The 19,978-nt window shown below is 41.2% G+C and overlaps 1 protein-coding gene across 15 annotated transcripts in view; it reads left to right on the top strand.

Moving 5' to 3' along the window:
* TNIK (TRAF2 and NCK interacting kinase) overlaps positions 1–19,978 on the top strand; it is a 443,964-nt gene that overhangs the window by 379,314 nt on the left and 44,672 nt on the right. For 12 of the 15 annotated variants that reach the window (XM_056806807.1, XM_056806811.1, XM_056806809.1 and 9 more), the window contains 3 exons: positions 12,144–12,307; positions 17,126–17,223; positions 18,140–18,163. In XM_056806807.1, the coding sequence (XP_056662785.1) occupies positions 12,144–12,307; positions 17,126–17,223; positions 18,140–18,163 (286 nt within the window). The remainder of the gene's footprint in view (positions 1–12,143; positions 12,308–17,125; positions 17,224–18,139; positions 18,164–19,978) is intronic. The other 3 variants (XM_007502229.3, XM_007502226.3, XM_007502223.3) reach the window with 1 other exon arrangement.

Genomic DNA, 19,978 nt, shown 5'->3' with positions numbered 1-19,978 from the left:
TCGTTTTTACAGATGGGAAACTGAGACCTAGAGGAGGTGAAATGACTGGACCACAGCCACAAAGTCCCATAGTAGAGTCAAAGTTAAAGCCCAGAGTTTCCAAATCCAGATCCTATATGCTTCCCCCTTCACTTTGATGCTTTTGGTATTAAAGATGGGAAAAACAATTAAATATTAATCATTTCTAATCCCAGTGAGCAATCTGAGGGCAGGGACTTGGTTTTTGCCTGGAGCTGACATTCTAATGGGGGAGGCAAGATGCCAGTACTCATGTTCATGCAAAATAGATGTGGGGTAAGTGGAAGCTAATCTCAGAGCTGAGACCATAGTGTGGGGGAAAGAACACAGAAAAGCTCTCTACGGAGGGTGGAATTGGATCTTCACCTTGAATGAGACTGATCTAGCCCAAGAGTTCTCCACCTTTTTTGCCATGGACTTCTCTGGCAGTAAATGAATGGAATAAAATATGCCAGATGACAAGGGAAATCAATCATGGAGAAATCCAGAAAATGCATTTTTTAAAAAGCCCAGATACCCAGTGAAGACCCTCGATCTAGAAGGCTGAGTGTCTACGGGCCATTTCTTTCTCTCCAATTGACTCTAGAGCAGTAGATGGAACCTGATGCATAAGAGAAAATCCTGGGCATAAACGTGTCCATTATTTGTGTATCTCCTTAAAATATGGACTGCTTCTGCTGCTAAAGGCTTCGTTCTCCTCTCTGCATGAGCAGCCTTAGAAGGCGGCCAGTCCATAAATAAGATGGAACTGTGTGGGGAAGCCGTGCACATCCCAAGCATCTTTAGCATCTGCAGTCGACTCTCAATGAGCCATTTTCCCGGAGCTCCTTGTCATTCTTCTTGGCATCCCTGGTGTGTTTTAGCCTCAGCACATGGGACAACGCAAGTCGGGGCTGGAGCTGAACTTGGCCATGAAGCCAAAGGAATGTGGATAGAACAAAGAGAAGGTTATCACTCTCTCTCCCTGCTTAGGCTCTGATAAATCTGTAATTATCCCTATGATAAAAGGCTGGCCCTTTTCAACCTTGTCCCCAGGGCACCCTGGCTTAGACAGTTAACTTAGAATATTAAAAACATGCTTCAAGCATGCCCTAATACCAGAGTTCCCCCCCCCTTTAATAATAACATTAGAAAAGAATTCCAATATTTAGGTAATCAGATGATCAACTTAGTACTTGCTGGTGTACAGAACGCCTTGCTGAGTCCTGGAGAGACAAAAGACAAAAATGGCACAGTTCTTGCCCTCCAGATGCTTATGATCTAATAGCATCCTTCCGTTCCTCTTTGGTGGCTTCCTGAGGATGAAGGATGGGCTTAATTTTTTTTAAACAATTCAAAAACATAAAGGCAAGGGCTAGGTAAACAAAGTCACACAGATAGGAAGTGTCTAAATCCAGATTTGAACTCATGTCTTCCCAACTCGAAGTCTGGTACTCCATCCACTGAGCCACCGAGTCACCCTAGGCTTAGATTATTTTTGTAACCCTTGCTTTCTCTTAGTAACAACTCTAAGACAGAAGGTCAAGGGATGTGCAAAAAGGGTAAAGTGACTTGCCCAGAGTCACACAGCAAGGAAGACCAGTTGGCATTCTCTCTACTGAGCCACCTTGCTGCCCCAGGCTTAGATTATTTTTGTAACCCTTACTTTCTGTCTTAGTAATAACTCTAAGATCAAAGAGAAAGCAGAGCTTAGGCATATGAGAGTAAGTGACTTGCCCAGGATCACACAGCAACAAAGTATCCAAGACCAGTTGGCACGATGCCACCCAGCTGCCCCAGACCTGGATTCATTTTATGGTCTAGCGCAAAAAGCTCTGATCTAAGATTCAGAAGATAGGAACTTGCCACTTAGAAGCTGTATGATGCTGAGAAAGTCACTTGGCCCCTTTGAACTCAGTTTCCTCATCTGTCTAATGAAGGTAACAATACCAATATTCCCTAGGTCACCTCTTTGGCTTTCCCTTACCCCTGTCTTAGAAATGCAGTTCAGTTCCAATTCCAAGTGGCAAACTCTAGAGAGCTACATAAAAATACTTATTTTTCTAGTTTGCTTCCATCAGAGTCCTTCCACTGCAGTCCAACCTTTCAGTGTGGATTGGGAAATGAAGCTCTGGGTGAATGATATGGGACCGGACATGGGGATTTTGTTTCCCCATCCCCTTTTCTCCAATACAAAATTAAAAACATTTAAATCGTTAAAGCACAAAGTCGGCTAGACAGAGGCTAGACGGCTACTGCAGGAAATGAGGTTAGGGGATGGTGGTCGTCTCCTCCTCTGTGATCACCTGCCTCTCTCAGGAGGAGGCAGGCAGGGATGCTAAAGGAAGGGTTGAGATAACACGGTACAAGGAGAAGAGCGGATTTGGATGGAGAGGACTCGGGTTTTAATGCCAGCTCTGCTAACTTCTTCCCTGTGTGCCCGGGGGCAAGTCTCTTCCCTTTTCTGGACTTCTTTTCCCTGCTCTGCAAAATGAAAGGGTTAGAGCAACGGATCTCTGAATGCCCTTCTAGATTTAAACCTCTGAATGTACTTCCTGGATGGAACTTCTTTGGGACACCAACGGGCAACCCCCCCATTATGATCTTTGCTGCCAACTACCTCCTGGTGGCCAACCCTGGAAGAGTGCATTAAGGTTCTTTCAGCCATTATTTTGTCAAATTGGACCAGAGACAAGTAGGCATTATGTAATTGTGATTGAACTGAATTCAGAAAACTGAGAGGAGGGAAAAAATGCCAAGGGCAGACATACAAGAACCCTTTATCTCATAGTGCGAAGGAACAGCATCTATCATCATTGAGCCCAGGAGAGATGAGGAAACTCAGGCTCAGAAAGGTTTAGGTGATGGACTCTGGGTCACCCAAGTACTAAGGGGCAACACTGAGATCCGAACTCAGGTCTTTTGAGTCCAAAGTCAGTGCACACCGCCCTCTGCTTGGGATTCAAATTATATTCCATGTAATTGTAGTATGCAGTCAAAGCATTCAAGAGATCCAAGAGAAAGTAAGCTGTGAGGTCCAAGGGGAAATTCTGTTACTTCTGGGGGAATAAGGGAAGACTTTTCAGGGTAGAAAGGGCGAGGGAACCAGAACTTGGGAAGATAATGCAATGCCCAGGTTAGCATTTAGACTTGGAAATGCTTTCAAGCAGATGGTGGTTTCTAGAAGTGTGTGACGATACTGTTTGTAGCAGAAGAAAGCATGGAAAAGCCCCAGAGGATAGCACCCAAGGAAAGCCAAAGGGCTTCATGATGCTATCATAGGAATGTGTGAGGATCAGGGGGCAAGGAGACCATAGTATGCCACCTCAGGAAACCAGGAAAAACATCACCTCTTGAAGCCCTCAAGAGACTGAAGAGATGCTAACGGGCTTCTCCAGGGTGCCTGTAGTTCCTTGGGAAACAAGGAAGACTTTAGTGGGCCAGGCCAACTTGGAACTCTCCTCTCCCCCTCACTCCTACTCTTAAAACACCACAAGCTGGGGAAGCTGGGCGGCTCAGAGGATAGAGAGCCAGACTCAGAGACAGGAGATCCTGGGTTCAAATCTGGCCTCAGACATTACCTAGCTGTGTGACCCTGGCCAAGGCTCTTCTTATTTCCCATTGCCTGAGCCCTTCCTGCTCTTCTGCCTTGGAACCAATGCTCAGAATTCATTCTCAGATGAAAGGGAAGGCTTTTTTAAATAAACAAAATAAAATACACACCTGCACATGTGTGTCTGTACACATAGATTCTACTTTATAGAAGGAATTCATGAATGTAAAGATCTTCAAAATGGTGGCTTTGGTATATGGTTGAAAACTTTGCTCTAGTAGAAGCATGACTACACATGGATTTACCATATTTATTCAATTCAGTTCTTTGGTCGGGCATGAAAACCATTTTCAAGGTGGGTATAACCTACCTTTCAAGCCCTCTTATGTATTATTTCCCTTCCCATCCACTGCAGACCAGACACTCTGGCCCTCTTGGTGGTCCTCACCGATGGCCCTTCCCATCCACTGCAGACCAGACACTCTGGCCCTCTTGGTGGTCCTCACCGATGGCCCTTCCCATCCACTGCAGACCAGACACTCTGGCCCTCTTGGTGGTCCTCACCGATGGCCCTTCCCATCCACTGCAGACCAGACACTCTGGCCCTCTTGGTGGTCCTCACCAATGGCCCTGCTTCTGCCTCTTTGCCTTTATGATGGCCATTCATGGCTGGGGCAAGCGTTCTGCTCTCTCCTTAAGGTCCCTAAAGCCACCTTCTCAGGACCACTTCAGACGCCAGTGGCTCTTCCCTCCCAAACCACCTTGCATCCTCTCTGTAGGCGGCCAGCCGTAGACACATGAGCACAGGAATTGTATGAGGGCAAAGGGAGAGGGACCGGCCACAGACATGTCAAGGACAAGGGATTTCAGCTGACAAGCAGAGTACTCCATTGGTAACTGGAAGGTCTCCAACACTTTGGATAAATTCCTGATGAAACTTGAGGAGAACAGAACAGGGGTCTTCCAGGCTGGGCAAGTGCAGGTGCTTTGTCCAATCTGTACCATTGCAGAGAACTTCCAAATAAAAGGCTGAGACCCATTCAAGTGTTTGAATGTTGGTCTGTATACTCATGTATAGACACATGGATGTGTGCTTATGGGAATGGAGAAAACTATACATATGTGTACAGCTCTCTACATGCATGTGCTAGACTTGCAGTACACATAAGTATTCATTGCATTAATGCATTGCAAACCTGTTTATGTACAATACACATACATCGATAGGTCTAATTCAGTTTTTGTTCTTACCCAGACCTATCAGTTCATCCACAGAGACGATTCCCATTGAGGCACTCCCTCTCCTCTCTCCATCCAAATCTACAGGGGAATGGCCTGGGTTCCCTAGAAAGATCCCTGCCCCGTGCTGGATAGCCTAATACCTCTTGGCATACGCCTGTCTCTCTGTACCTGGGGGTGGCATGTTAGGGGATCTTTTCAACTTGATACAACTTGAAGCAGACATCAAAAAGTCATTTCTTGGGAGAAGCTGGGTGGCCTATTGGATTGAGAACCAGACCCACAAACGGGAGATCCTGGGTTCAAGTCATTTAACCCCTATTGCCTAGCCTTTGCTGCACCTCTGCCTTGGAACCAATATACACAGAATTGATTCTAAAACAGAAGGTAAGGGTTAAAAAAAATCTGGTCTCAGACACTTCCTAGCTGTGTGACCCTAAGCAAGTCACTTAACCCCCATTGCCTAGCCCTTACTGTTCTTCTGCCTTGAAACCAATACACAGTATTGATTCAAAAGCTAGAAGGTAAGAGTTTGAGAGAGGGGAGGGGAGAGAGAGAGAGAGAGAGAGAGAGAGAGAGAGAGAGAGAGAGAGAGAGAGAGAGAGAGAGAGAGACAGAGACAGAGAGAGAGACAGAGACAGAGAGACAGAGACAGAGAGAGAGACAGAGAGAGACAGAGACAGAGACAGGAGAGAGACAGAGACAGAGAGAGAGACAGAGAGAGAGAGAGACAGACAGACAGAGAGACAGAGAGAGAGAGACAAAGACAGACAGAGAGAGACAGACAGACAGAGAGACAGAGAGAGAGACAGAGACAGACAGACAGAGACAGAGAGACAGAGAGAGAGAGAGAGAGAGAGAGAGAGAGAGAGAGAGAGAGAGAGAGAGAGTCAGAGTCCTTTCTTGTTCCTGGCACTGACCTCTCAAGAGTCTATCAAAGTCCAAGTAATCACAGAGGCATGATCCTCTCGCCACTTTACTGCTCCTCTGCCCTCCATGCTGAACGCACATGGTGCCCTTTGTTACTTATTGACCTCAAAAATCAATAAACATTGCCCAGCCCACCTCCTCCTGAATGGCCCTCGAGCTTTGAAATGAATCAGACCAGCTGAAATCTAGATCTAACCTGTGACCTCTTTGTTTATTGTGTACAAAATCCCAGATTAGCTTCACCATCTACTTCCAGTTTATTCCTACTGTAGTCATCCAAATGTACCATTTTACCTTTTATTGACATCGTTTTATTAAGTTAGAATTGAGATCCCCAAAGCATGGATTATACCTGGGATATCATTGATTCAGGAACTCCCAGAAGAGGAAATCCCTTCTATAAGTGCAGATCAGTCCCCCCTCTGCAATTTACAGCCTTAAAGAGCTGCTTAGAACAAGAAGGGATTAAGATATTTGCCCGAAGTCTGTACAACCATTGTGTCTCTAGAGTGGAATTTCAGGAGTCCGCCTGGTCTAGAAGATAAAGTACTGCCCTCAACCCCCAAGGCAATCCTTATTAGCTATATTACCCTAAGCAAGTCACTTAACTGGAGGACTGGGTGGCCCAGAATCAAATAAACTCAAAATCAAAAACATGATGCATAGAGCTTGAAACACTACATTTCTCCTTATTCTGAGCTCTTGCCTCATGTCTCAGCTTCTCAACATGAATGTCCCACTGAATTCAATATGGCACGAGAATGTTACATTCCACCAAGCTTACTATCTTCCCACCTAAATCTGGCTTCACCCTCTGGAATGACTACTTCTGTTAAAAACCCTTTATCCTGAAGCAGCTAGGTGGCACAATGCCTGGAGCGCCAAGCCTGGAGTTGACAGGACCTGGGTTCAAATCTGTCCTGACACTTCCCAGCTTTGTGACCCTGAACAAGTCTCTTAACCCTGTTTGCCTAGCCCTTATCCTTCTCTCTCAGATAAATATTAAGGGTTAAAAAAAAAGCAAAACTTGTTATCTTTTTATCCTTCCTCAGAGAGGTGAATTAGAACTCTAAGGTGTCTTTGAGTTCTTTTTTTTTTAACTTACCTTCCTTCTTAGGATTAAATATATTGGTTTCAAGGCAGAAAAACTGTAAAGCGGTCAACAGTATAATTTGAAAATTTTTAAAAAACAAAACAAAACATCTTCCGTCTCTCTAACTTCTCATGGCCAATCAGCTTCTGTCCTGTCCATTCGACCTCCACAGCATCCCTGGTACCCTATCCCATCTTCTCTAGTTCTACTACTACTGCTACCCTTGTGCTCACCTTCAACACTGGCCCCCACTCCCAAACTAATACAGTAGGTTCCCAACACAGTCTAACCTTCCCACACTGTATCTCTCAGGCTAATCTTTCTTGGGCACTGATCTTGTATCTCTCCACTGGTTTTAAATAAGAAAAGCTTCTGTTGCTTTCTCTTAGCATCTAAACATTTTGCCCAGCAGCCAAAGTCCTCCATAATCAGCTGCCCCCTAGCTTTCTGGCTTTCCACCCCATTATTCCATTGTCTTGTTTTGTTTTTTTTATTCTGTGCAAACCACAGTGGTCTTCTGTGTTTCTTAGAGCATTCCCTGCATAGAGCTATCTTTATCCCTTTGTTCATACTATTCCCATGCCTCGAATGTCTTCTCTCCCCTGATGTCTACATCAATGGCTCCTCATGACTTCCAAGACCAATTAAAAATTCATTTTCAACCTTTAAAACCCTTCCTATCTTTCCAATTTTCGTATATATCCCTCCCTTCCATGCACATCATATTGTTCAGATCCAATGCAGTTAGTCAGCACATAACAGTGCGCCATCTCCCATCTCCATGCCTTTCCATTAGTTCCCTCTCCATGGAAGATTCTTCCTCTTAGGATACTTGTCTTCCTTTGACACTCAACTCAAATGCTACCTTCCTTACTAGTCCCAGGTCCTCTCCATCTCCCTCCCCACCACCATACACCCACCCCCAATTGGAGACTTCTCTTCTAAGACTTTCTTTACTTTGCTTTTGCTTCTACTTCTATAAATGTTGCCTCTTTTATTAGATTATAAGTTCCCGGAGGGCAGGGATAGCTTTTTCTTTTTCTTTGTATCTCCAGCATTTCACCCAGTGCCAGGCACATTGTAGGTGCTTAAAACCCATTCACTAAATGATTGATTCATCTCTTAAATCCCTCCTTATCCTTTGGAGTCTTCTCTCAAGTGCCACTTGTTTTTTAATGCCATCCCTAATCACCCTTGTAGTAATATCAAACACCAGTACGTTGGCTCTTCTATCATGCTCTCATTATATGGTGTTGCTTATTATGTCCTATTATCTGTGCTTGTATCTTATTGTTTTCATGGCCCATAAAAACCCTGTGAGGGTAAAGGCTTATCTTATCTAAATTTTGCCATTTCTGCATAGAGTAGGGGCATAATAAATGTTGAGTTTTTTGACTGAATTGAGCTGGCTTAAACTTGAACAGATCCATTCCTGACTCCATACTCCTAGTTTCTTTTTTCTCCCCTTTGAGAGTATGGCTGTGTCATCTTAGCACAAAGTAAAGTGGCCTTTTGGCCTTTATCCAGCCCAATCAGTCCCCAGTGAGAGCCCAATTCAGCCATTCGGGCCCAGAAATTGACTTTGGGGCCTTCAATTTCCATTTTGACTCCGGGTGTGCTTCCAATGAATTGAATCATTTCCACTTCACTTCAGGTGTCAACTAAGTGCCATCGCCCACCATCTGATGCCAAAGATCAGATCAAAAATGAGAAGTTTAGCCAGGTGTTCATGTTTTCAGATCTCCAGGTGTTTGGACTCAGCTGGACAGGCTGGTCATTAAGCATTTCTCAGAATCTTCCGCAAGGTGCTCACATCTCAGGGACGTTTCGCAAAGGACAGAAAAGAAATTATCTTATACAATATTATACCAAACAATGGGCACAAATATTCTTTTCTCTAAAGGATCATAAAAGGTTATATTTTTACCTACATTTTTAAAAAACTTAAATGAAGATAGTTATGTATTTGCTAAACGCTTTCCATTTTCAGCAGCTAGAATAACCCTCTATTAATGGGAGTCTCTACACCAGCTAGCTCTGGTGGTGAGAGCACGGTGCTAATGAGGCCAAGGTCAGGGAAACAGTCCTCCTGGGGACCAATTAGCATCACACATAAAACATTTGTGTTTCTGATCACAACTTGCCCCCTCTTTGCTAGACAGACTTCTCGCTAATAGAATGTGCCTTTCCATTCCCGCTGCTACCACCTTTGTCCAGGTCCTCATTATCTCTCTCTTGGATTCCTGCAAAAACCTCCTAACTAGTCCCCCTGACTTCAGTTTCTATCCCCTTCTGAGTGCCCCACCACCTGATCCATTCTGTGGCTGTTAAGTAGGCATACACCATGATCAAGACTCTCTGTTAAGCACTGGGGGTACTCTAATCCTCCAAAAGGTCTCTCTTTTCATAAGCAGTATCTGGCACACAGATGGCAATTAATAAATGCTTGTTAATCACTTGATTGATTGACATGAGCCCTCCTTGGAGTGATGCAGCTCACGACCTCTACATTCCTGCCAATATCATCCCATTCTTTTGTAGTCTTCTATAGAAGGGGCTACCCAATGCCCTGGGCACCATCTTCTCATTTCCTTGGGATTGTATCAGTAGAAGCAAAGCACATAGGCTCACCACTTCTTCTCTCAGACTCGTTTTATAAGACTGTTTCATCCCTTTCCCATCCCTATGTTTATCCAGTGGGATCCTTGATAGATGTCTCTGTAATTCTATACTTGTTTTAATGGATCCGATTGGGTATCCCAAGATGCAAAGTGACATAATCCTTGTCCTCAAGGATCATTATTAACTTTGGAGAGGAGAATTTTGTTAAGATGATAAGGTTGGAAGCCAGTTTATAATGGGTTAAGAAGAGATTAAGAGGAGAGAAATTAGAGGTGTTGGAGACAACCTTTTCAAGGAGTTTAACCTCAAAGGGAAGAAGAGTTATAGAACAATAGTGGAACTGGAAGTAGAGTGGTTTGGTTTGGTTTTTAGGATGGGGAGAGATGAGTATGTTTGTAGGCAGAAAGGAATGAACCAGGTGTTAGGGGAAAGCCTGAAAATAAATAACAGATCCCTTCTCCAGTGTTAGCTTTGGTAGGAAGTAAGATCACCTCATCATATGAGAAAGATGAGCAAAGAATGGCAAAAAACACTTGAGTGATAGGAAATGAGGAAGTAGAAAGAAGAGAGCATTCCCTTATCTGTATAATCTGAGGCAACATTCTCAGCTGACATGATGGGAGGAGAAAGAGCCTTGAGAGATTTGAGGAAGGATGAAAAAGTTTGGGAGAGCTGCTATGGATAATGGGATAATGAGTTGGTAAAGAAGATACGGAAGAATTGCTGAATATAAGCTGCTCTGCCATTTAAGAATTTTTAAAACTTTCTGAAAACTTGTCTCCAGTATACCTTGTTAGCCATATTTCATGCTTGTCTCTTTCATGTACTGTTTGTTTCAACTAAAAAAGAATATTATCTATTCTCTGAATTAAATATTCCACCTCTGGCCTTTGTGTGTACCCAACCCTCTCCATGTGGACCTTTCACCATTTTTACCTTCTTTCAAGGTTCAGCTCAGCTACAAATCTCTTAGTTGCTATTGCTTTCCAAGCTCTTCCATTATGCCGGGCACATATTGTCTTTTTTTCATGTACTTTCCCAGTAAAAGAATATTAGTACTTGAGGGCTTGGAATATTTTGTTCTTGTTTGTGTATCCTGTGTGCCTAGCACATAATTGGTACTTAATAAATATTCACTGAACTGGAGAAATTACTTGGTCCTCTTGCTGATATAAATAAATAATATTTTATTAGGAAGACTTTTCAACTGTGACTCATTCATACAAATATATTTCAACTTAATGTCTCATTCTCTTGCCTTCCTAGCACCATACCCATAATGGACAATTTCGAGTTTCCTTGAAAAGGATGTTTCTTAGCCTAATGGTATGAATAGTATTAGCAGAATTTGTTCTTGTATTCTGTGAACAGGCAGTCAAGGCACCACCCAGTGATGTCATTGGTCCTCTTTAAAAATGAAAGATAAACAATAACAGAACTCTTTAGAGGAATAAGGTAGTAAGGTCTGGTGGTAGTTAAATGACTCAGTGGATGGAGAGCCAGGCCTGGAAATGGGAGCTCCTGGATTCAAATCTGGCCTACCTGGGCAAGTCATTTAACCCCATTGCCTAGCCTTTACTGCTCTTCTATCTTAGAACCAATATACTCAGTATTGATTCTAAGATGTAATGTAAGAGTTTTTTTTTAGATGAAGAATGAGAAGAAACCCTCTGCAAAATCTGTGGCTTGTTCTTTGATGACCAAGAATGTTAAGGATAAGTTGTTTCCCCTTGAAGAGAAGTAGAATTAGATTTAGTATTTTCTCAATATGGCAGCTCCATTGGCAAAAGGGAAGTTCTAAATGGAATTAAGAGATTGGAAGGTTGGGACAATGTGGAATAATCAAAAGACCATAGGATTTTAAGTCATAGGACCTAAACTCTAATTTCGTCATTGCCACATCAAGTCTGTATGACTTTGGAAAAGTCATTTCAATTTTAGATCTCATTTTTCTTATCTTCACAAAAAGGTAGTTGGACTAGATTCTCTCTGTGGTCCCTTAGATCTTCATATCTATGATTCTGTGGCCTTTATGAGTCTCAGTTTTTCATCTACAAAATGGGAAAGTTAGACCGAATGACTTCTAAGATGCTTTCAGGCTTTAGAACTTTGTATGACATCTTTGGAAGTCAAAATCAGCTCCTTGGGAGTCATAGGATCAAAGAAATAAGGATCAGAGAATAATAGCTTTATTTTCTCAGAACTATAATGTATTTATCCAAAAATCTATTTATTTCATGCAGTAAATATATTTGAAGCTATTTTTTCAAATGAGGCTAGTGGGCATAAAGTGCTAAACTTAGATGGAGGAAGTTGTGGGTTCAAATCCTACCTCAAACACTGGCTGAGTGGCCCTGAACAGATGACTAAACCTATCTGATCTTTGAGTAATTATTTTATACAAAATTTTTTTTTAAAGGATGCATTCTGGAAAGTTGATTGGACAAAATTAAAGGTATTATGGTGGACCTACAGTCATTGTAGGTCAGAACCATGGTCTGTCTACCCCAGGCAGTATGTGATATCCAAATTTATTTGGTAGAAATTCCCCTTTTCTTTCTACCATCTTGATACTACGAGTCAGAGAATGTGGTTTTTCCTTTTCCTTGGAACACCATGTTGGCAGTGAAAGGCATTTTTTTGTTTGTTTGTTTGTTTGTTTTTTGTCTCAACCAAATCGATTGTAATATAAATCTGATGTCTGTGCAGCAACCCTGACCTACGGAGAACTGAGCCCATCCTGGAGAGTCCCTTGCAGAGGACCAGCAGTGGGAGTTCCTCTAGCTCCAGCACCCCAAGTTCCCAGCCTAGTTCCCAGGGAGGTTCCCAGCCAGGATCACAAGCTGGTTCTAGTGAACGGAACAGAGTTCGAGGTAAAAACTTGCTCTTTCTGTTTGGTAGCATTTTGTGATTTAGTAGAAAGAATATCAAAGAGAAGGTGAGTGAATGAATGAATGAACGAATGAATGAGTGAAACAGAAAACAAGCTTCATGAGTCACAGAGTAGGCAGGAACACTAGTGGCCGTCGCCGTCTAATGAACCTGGAAAAGAATATCCCAACTACTCTAACAGACCCCTAACATAGACATCAAGCCTTTGCCTCTTAGGAAATGGAATAATTTCAAATCTCTAACTGGTTTAACTTCCCCTTTAGCTTTTCAATGCTGATACAAAATCAGTCTCCTCCCTTCCTCCCTACTTCCTTTTCAACTGGCCAGAAAGACTGGTGTCAGCCAGCTGCTGACACAGAGTCTTGGACTCTGCAAAGGATATCGGTGCAACTTTTAGAAGTATAGTCGACAAAATGGTTTGTTTATCTAGAAAGAACGTTTGATCGGGGATTTAAAAATTCATAGGACTCGATTCAGTCTTTCTTTTAATTATTTGAATGTTCCAGTAAATCCTGTTGGGAAGAACTAAATCACATCGCTGGACATTTAATTTAAGTCATTCATCACTGTTTGGTTTCCATTAATGAGGTAGCCTGTGAAAAACTTTAATATCGTCCTACTAATTATATGTGACAATCTATTGCTTCTAGTTAATCAAACTTCCCTTTCTCGGAATTACCTTCTTCACAAGGTAATTTTTCCAAGAGATAAAGGACAGTCCCTTCTTCAGTGCCAGTTGATGCATTTAGATTTACTTATAAATCAATCTGCCACCCAAAATGCACCAGCGTTTCATCCTTCCTTGGCATCTTCATTTGGCGCAATCACAACTTAACTGAGAACATCCCACTGAGGTGGGTCAATAGCAAGAATCTGCAGGTTCATTCTGATGAGTGAAATTAGTATTTATATTTGGTTCAAGACTAGTTCTATGGAGCTAAATTGGAGTGGAGGACTGGATAGAGAAGAGAGGGATGGAGAAAAGGGATGCATAGAAAGTAGGACAGCAGAAAAGAGAAGAGAGGGATGGAGAAAAGAGATGGGCAGGATAGATGGGAGGAAGAAATGAGCATGGAGAAGAGAGGAGAGCAAGGAATAAAGGAAGGGAGGAGAGGAGAGAGAGAAGAGAAAGGAAACAAAGGAATAAGGGAGGAAGAGATGTGGATGGAGAGAAGAAGGCAGGATAGAAGAGAAGCAAGGGGAGGAAGAGGGATGCATAGAAAGTAGGATGTCATAGAAGAGAAGAAAGGAGAGAGGAGGATGGAGAGAAGAGAAAGAAAACATAAAGGGAGCGAGGGATATGGATGGAGTGGAGAAGAAGGCAGGATAGAAGAGGAGAGGAGAGGAAAAGGGAAAAATAAAGAGGAGAATGGCGAGTTGGAGAGAGGAGTTGAGTTCCTTTGGCAACTCTAGATTCACTTAGGTAACATTACTTAATGAACAAATATAAATGATGTGTAGTAGGACCAGTGATTCTGCTTACATTGAGCATGAATAATTGAGAGTAACTTCTCACTTGAAGACAGTGTAATTGAGGAGAAAGAAAAGTAACTCGAGTTCCAAGACTTGGGTTCGAGTGTTGCCTCTGATCTTTGGTCCTTTAACAAGCCATGGATTTCAGTTGAAGTTGATCTAGTCTTCTGAGGCCCTTCGTGCTGCGTATCTATGATTCGGTGACTTTATTTTATAAAACAGAATTCTCTATTAAGAAAAAGGGCACATTCATATTGATGACTTCTATTTGTTAGGAACAGAATGCCCCAGTTAGAGGAAGGACTCTAGAAAAATGAAACTAAGCCACAATGCAGTGCTGCACAAAGCCAGAGCCTGGGGAAGAGGAGGGAGTTCATAGCTGATGAGGTTCTGGCTAAATTTAATGAACATCAAGTGCTTACCATGTGCAAAGCTCTGTCCTTGGCTTTGTATGCATCACCACCCCAGCCCTTCAGGAAAATGGTCTTCCTAACTCACAGACAGGACTATATCACTCCTCTGCTGAAAAGAGCCTCGTTTTTATTGTTCTTCAGTCATGTCTATCTCTTTATGACCTCTTTTGGAGTTTTTTGGCAATGGTACCACTGTTTTCCTTCTCCAACTCAATTTTACAGATAAGGAAACTGAGGCAAACAGAGTTAAGTGACTGCTCAGGTCCACACAGCTAGAAAATGCCTGAGGCCAGACATGCACTCAGGAAGATGAATCTTCCTGACTCCAGACCTGATGCTCTATCCACTGTAGCACCTAGGTGGCCCTAAAATATAATAAATAAAATAAACCCAGTGGTTCCCAGTTACCCCCAGAGTTCAATCCCATTCTAGGCGCAGGGAAAAGCCTAGGCAAAGGCAGAGCCCAGGAACAGCCAGGCAGCCAGAATAGCTGTAATATTGAGCACAAAAAGGGAATACTTAGCAGTAGAAAGGAAGTGGGCACCATATCATGGAGAGTTTAAAACCAGGCTGAGAGTGTGAATCTGTGTGCGTGTGTGCATGTCTCTGTCCTAGAGGCAATATGGAACCAAAGAAGATTTCAGGGCAGAAGAGGGCAAAGGTTCAAATATGTTTTTAGAAACCATTTTGATAAGTGAATTTTAGTATTATTGATTTCCTTTGTAATGCAACTATTTTATTTTATGCCTTTAAAAACCTTATGAAGAAGCGGGGCATAGGCTTCAACAGACTTCCAAAGCAGTCCCCACCACAAAGGTTAAGAGCCCACGGTTTAGGGAGATCATTTTTATATCTAAAAAAAAACCCAATTTGTATTTCCCCATTTTGCAGGTGAGGAAAATAAGGTCAGGAAAAATTGATTTGCCACCAAAAATACTAACAGTCATCACATGACCAAGGGAATAGAGCTACAAAGAACCTGAGTTTAGGAAAAGAATCCAGATTTGCTGGCTTGGACACCATCCCTTCCTTTTCTTGTCCCCCACTTGACACACAAAAGCTTTTCCAGAATCCTGAATTTCAATTTTATGAGACCAAAATGATCATAACCAGTAGTCGAAGGGTTATCTGGAACAAGCAAAAGATGAAATGACCGAGGCAACAAAGTTTGACCTTCTTTGTATGTCAATGTATTAAGCATTGCATGCCAATGCCTAACAAATCGGGACCAAGTCCCTTCCTCCATTTAGGTTTGGACCCTGAACAGGCTTTATATTAAACATTAATACTTTAATTACATTATTTATTAATTATTATTAATTACATAATTAATATTTTTAAAACAGTCAAATACATCTTGAATTAAAAGTAAATGATACAACATTAGGCAATCTGATTTCTAATTGGATGAATGATTAGGGACTTTCCAAGTGTGCAAGGGAGTATGAACAAGTACGTTCACAGAACTCAAGATAAGAGGTGTCCCACTTCTCCCAAATGTCTATAAACAATTGGAGGAACATGGAAGCAAAAACTGGTTGATCCATCTGAAGCCAGTGTTCGAATAAGACAGATGGGTTGCTTGAGATGTACAATTATGAGAAAACTCCTTACCTCAGTCTTAGGGTCTGCCTGTGTTTCTTCCTGGCCAACGTAGCCTAAATAAGGTTCTCTAAACAACGAGTTCTAGTGATCAAGTTTCCTAGCCATACAGGACTAGGTTCTAACAACGCAATAAGGTTTTCTCACAATATAATTATTTTATAATTTATTATAATTATTATAATTTATTAATAAATTATAAATTAACTTTTCTCAAAGGACAGAAGTTGGACTAGGTCCATAATTGAATAGAAAAGGAACCAAGCTAGCTCCAGAATTGAGTCACAAGATAGAACAGTATTTGCAATCCTACTCTCAATTCTTTTGATTTTCTCTCATATCTCCCCACATGTCCCCGTGGGGCAAGTCAGCTTTCCCATTGGTGGATGCTTGAATTAGAAATATGGTAGAGAATCTTGACTTCCTTCATTATGTAATGCCATCAACTGACTTGTCTGATTTCCCCCTACATGTTTGGTTTTTTCCCCCTTTTTTGTCAAGTTGATCAAGTGAAGTCCTTAAACCCATATTGATGTGTCCTAGTGATTGGACAAGGGCTATGATTCGAACCTTTGGTCATTTGGGCCATAAAGTAGCAACTAGGTAATGTAGTGAGTGAATAGAATGTTGTACTTGGAGCCAGGGAGACTTGGGTTCAAATTTTGACTCAGATATTTACTAATTGTGTAACCTTTGGCAAGTCACTTAACCTTGTCTGCCTCAGTTTCTTTATCTGTAAAATAGAAATGAATAATAACACCCACTTCACAGAGTTATTGAGGAGATCATGAGACATTAAATAGCTAAAGCTTTTATAAATATGAGCTCTTACCAACAAAAATATGAGCTAACATTTATATAGCACTGCATGCAAAATATGTAAAGTGATTTGCAAATATTAAAATGCCATGTAAAGCCATCTAGTATTATTAATGAATAGCATCATAACATTTTAAGGTTTGAAAAGTGCTTTCCAAATATTAGCTTATTTGATACTCACCACAGCCCCATTATGTAAATGCCATCATCACCCTCATTTTGCAGAAGAGAAAAACAAGCCAGTTAGCAGTCCAATGACTTGTCCAGGGTTACAAAGCTAATAAGTGTCTGAGGCTGAATTTGAATTCAAACCCTCTTGAATCCAGGCCCAGTACTCCATCCACTTCCCCTTATTTTAAAAATTTTATAATTATTCCAGAAAGTATTCATTGACAAAAAAAGGAGAAAGCTAGAAAAGTCACCCAACTAGATGTTTTCTTGAAGGTATGAGCACCCAGCATTTCATGTTCTCTGCCTTTTTCTCTCTGCCAGCTAACACAAAATCTGAAGGATCACCTGTGCTTCCCCACGAGCCTCCCAAGGTGAAGCCAGAAGAATCCAGAGACATCACCCGGCCTGGACGACCAGCTGTGAGTTTTTCTCTTCCTCCTTTTTTCTCTCTTCTCTTGGTTCTCCTCTTCTATCTCTTCTTCCCCCCAAAGAAAAGTATACTTGGGATTTTTTCCCTGTCTCTCTGCCCATCTCTGTTTATCTGTCTGTCTCTATCTCTCTCTTGAACTAAAATCTGCATTAATAAATCACTGGGGACAGGAGAACCAAAAAGATCCACTCCGTCTCGATAAGTCAAGAAACTGATTTTGTTGTCAGTTACTTCTACCAACTCTTGTTATCTTTGGATGTATCTTTTGGATGTCTTTTAGGATGTCTATCTGAGAGTCGAAATGAGAAAGGGGGAGTCTCATCCATCCTTTTCTCTTTTCTGTAGAAGTTTGATTGGGAAAGATGTTGAAACTCTTAGCTAAAATATGATTTGGGAATTTTCTATGGGCTTCACGTGTCCATGGGACCTCTGGCCTCTATCACCCTGAAAATAAGTTGAAGGAGGAAAAGCTGCGTAGTTTGCCCATTTCTAATTATAAATCACAGAATAATTTCTTCCCTATCTTTCTCCTATTACTGCCCACTTGGCAAGTGACTTTACAAAAAAACAGAGTAAAAAGATTACTAAAGAGTGGAATTTAATTTAGAAGTAGTTTCTGTGTTCCTTTTTATTTCCTTTAAAATATCTCAAGAAAATTCTATTTAATGAAACCCCATTCTTGTTTAGTTTGTATTTTTGAGGTTCACAATGTGCTAAAAGATGTATGCTAAAATCAATTTACTGTTCTGATTTTAACATATATTGCTGTTTTCTCACATCTTTTCTTTGTGATTCAATGGCATTAGCCTAACTGTTCTAATTCTGTTTCTTAACTGTTTTTCTCTGGCTTTTTTCCCATCCTGCTCAATTTTCTTCTGAAATCGGTGAATCTTCATTTATCGCAGAGCTATAAGAAAGCTATAGATGAGGTTAGTGACACATTTATTTCATTTGATCATGCTTAAAGATGGTGGGTTTTAACTATCTGAAATTGTGATTTCCCTAATGGTAATACATATAAGAGGTCAATAGGAGCATCTTGGGTTCAAGTTCATTCACCCAGATAGCAAAGTCTACCCAGAGTCCCATTTTAAGACTTAATAGTAGACTTGTAGACATCCCCATCAAACCCACCAGACAGAAGCCAACATGAGAACCCACCACTTTGTCGGGCGTAGGTAGGGAGCTAGTAGAAATGAGAGTGACTGGATTCACCAAAAATTGGGAATGTTTATTAGTTTCAATCTGCATGCACTCGGCAGACATGGCGGACCTTGTGAAGATGCCTGAGATGCATGGTGTTGGGGGTGCTACAGGGGCATGGAGGCTTTGACCTTGCCAAGCACTATATGGTCAAATCTCTGCCCCAAGGCACCGAGTGATCCTGGCATGTTGGAGAAGCATGTTTGTATGCATCTGACCTTTATAGATAAGCATCCCTGCTTCTGAAACTATGACACATGGTCTACCACCCTCCATTGGGTGATTAATAGAAATACAGTTATAGATCAAGGATTGCTGTTTATAAAGATATCAGGTCTCCATCCATGTCTCAGCAGGGTACACAATGTTTTAGCATCTGGATAACACTCATTAAGGAAACATCCATATAGGTACTCTCTACCTAGAACTTAGTATGCCCTTAATAAATGTTCATTAATTGATTGATTAAAAGCACCAAACAGTTGGTTTTTTTTTTCCCCAAAAGGATTTAAGGACAAAATCATTCAACATTCAACATGTATACTTTATTCCTAGAACACATTAGGAACATAATAAACACTCATTCATTGAGTAATAGTACTATTCAATTTTCTTGTGAAAGGATTTAAGAGCAATAAAAAAAATACCTCAACATTCCAGGTACTAATAAAATTGCTCTATGCATAGGCTTCAAGGAAATATAGTGAATCAAGGATGCTGGTTCAAGTGATTACCACCTTGAGGAAGGGGGTCTTCTACACAGCATTCTTTCTTTCTTTCTTTCTTTCTTTCTTTCTTTCTTTCTTTCTTTCTTTCTTTCTTTCTTTCTTTTTTCCTTTCTTTCTTTCTCTCTGTCTCCTCTCTCTTCTCTTTCTCTCTCTTTCTTTCTTTCTCTCTCTTTTTCTCTCTCTCTTTCTCTCTTCCTTCCTTCCTTCCTTCCTTTCTTTCTTTCTTTTTTCTTTCTTTCTTTCTTTCTTTCTTTCTTTCTTTCTTTCTTTCTTCCTTCCTTCCTCTCTTTCTCCCTTCCTTCCTTCCTTCCTTCCTTCCTTCCTTCCTTCCTTCCTTCCTTCCTTCCTTCCTTCCTTTCTTTCTTTCTTTCTTTCTTTCTTTCTTTCTTTCTTTCTTTCTTTCTTTCTTTCTTTCTTTCTTTCTTTCTTTCTTTCTTTCTTTCTTTCTTTCTTTCTTTCTTTCTTTCTTTCTTTCTTCTCCTTCCTTTCTTTCTTCCTTTCTTTCTTTCTTTCTTTCTTTCTTTCTTTCTTTCTTTCTTTCTTTCTTTCTTTCTTTCTTTCTTTCTTTCTTTCTTTCTTTCTTTCTTTCTTTCTTTCTTTCTTCTTTAAACTCTTATCTTTTGCCTTAGTATCACTTCTAAGACAGAAGATCAGCAAGGGCTAAATAATCAAGATTCAGTGACCTACCCAGGGTCACACAGTTAGGAAATACCTGAGGCCAGATTTGAATCCAGCACCTTCCATCTCTATCTAAAGTTCCACCTAGCTACCCCCTCTGTACATCATTTTCACAAATCTCAGAGATTAGGATAG

Source organism: Monodelphis domestica, chromosome 8 (assembly GCF_027887165.1).
Source record: "Monodelphis domestica isolate mMonDom1 chromosome 8, mMonDom1.pri, whole genome shotgun sequence".
In the NCBI taxonomy this organism is placed as follows: Eukaryota; Metazoa; Chordata; class Mammalia; order Didelphimorphia; family Didelphidae; genus Monodelphis; species Monodelphis domestica.
The sequence above is the reverse complement of the archived record's forward strand: the minus strand, read 5'-3'. Positions and strand labels throughout refer to the sequence as shown.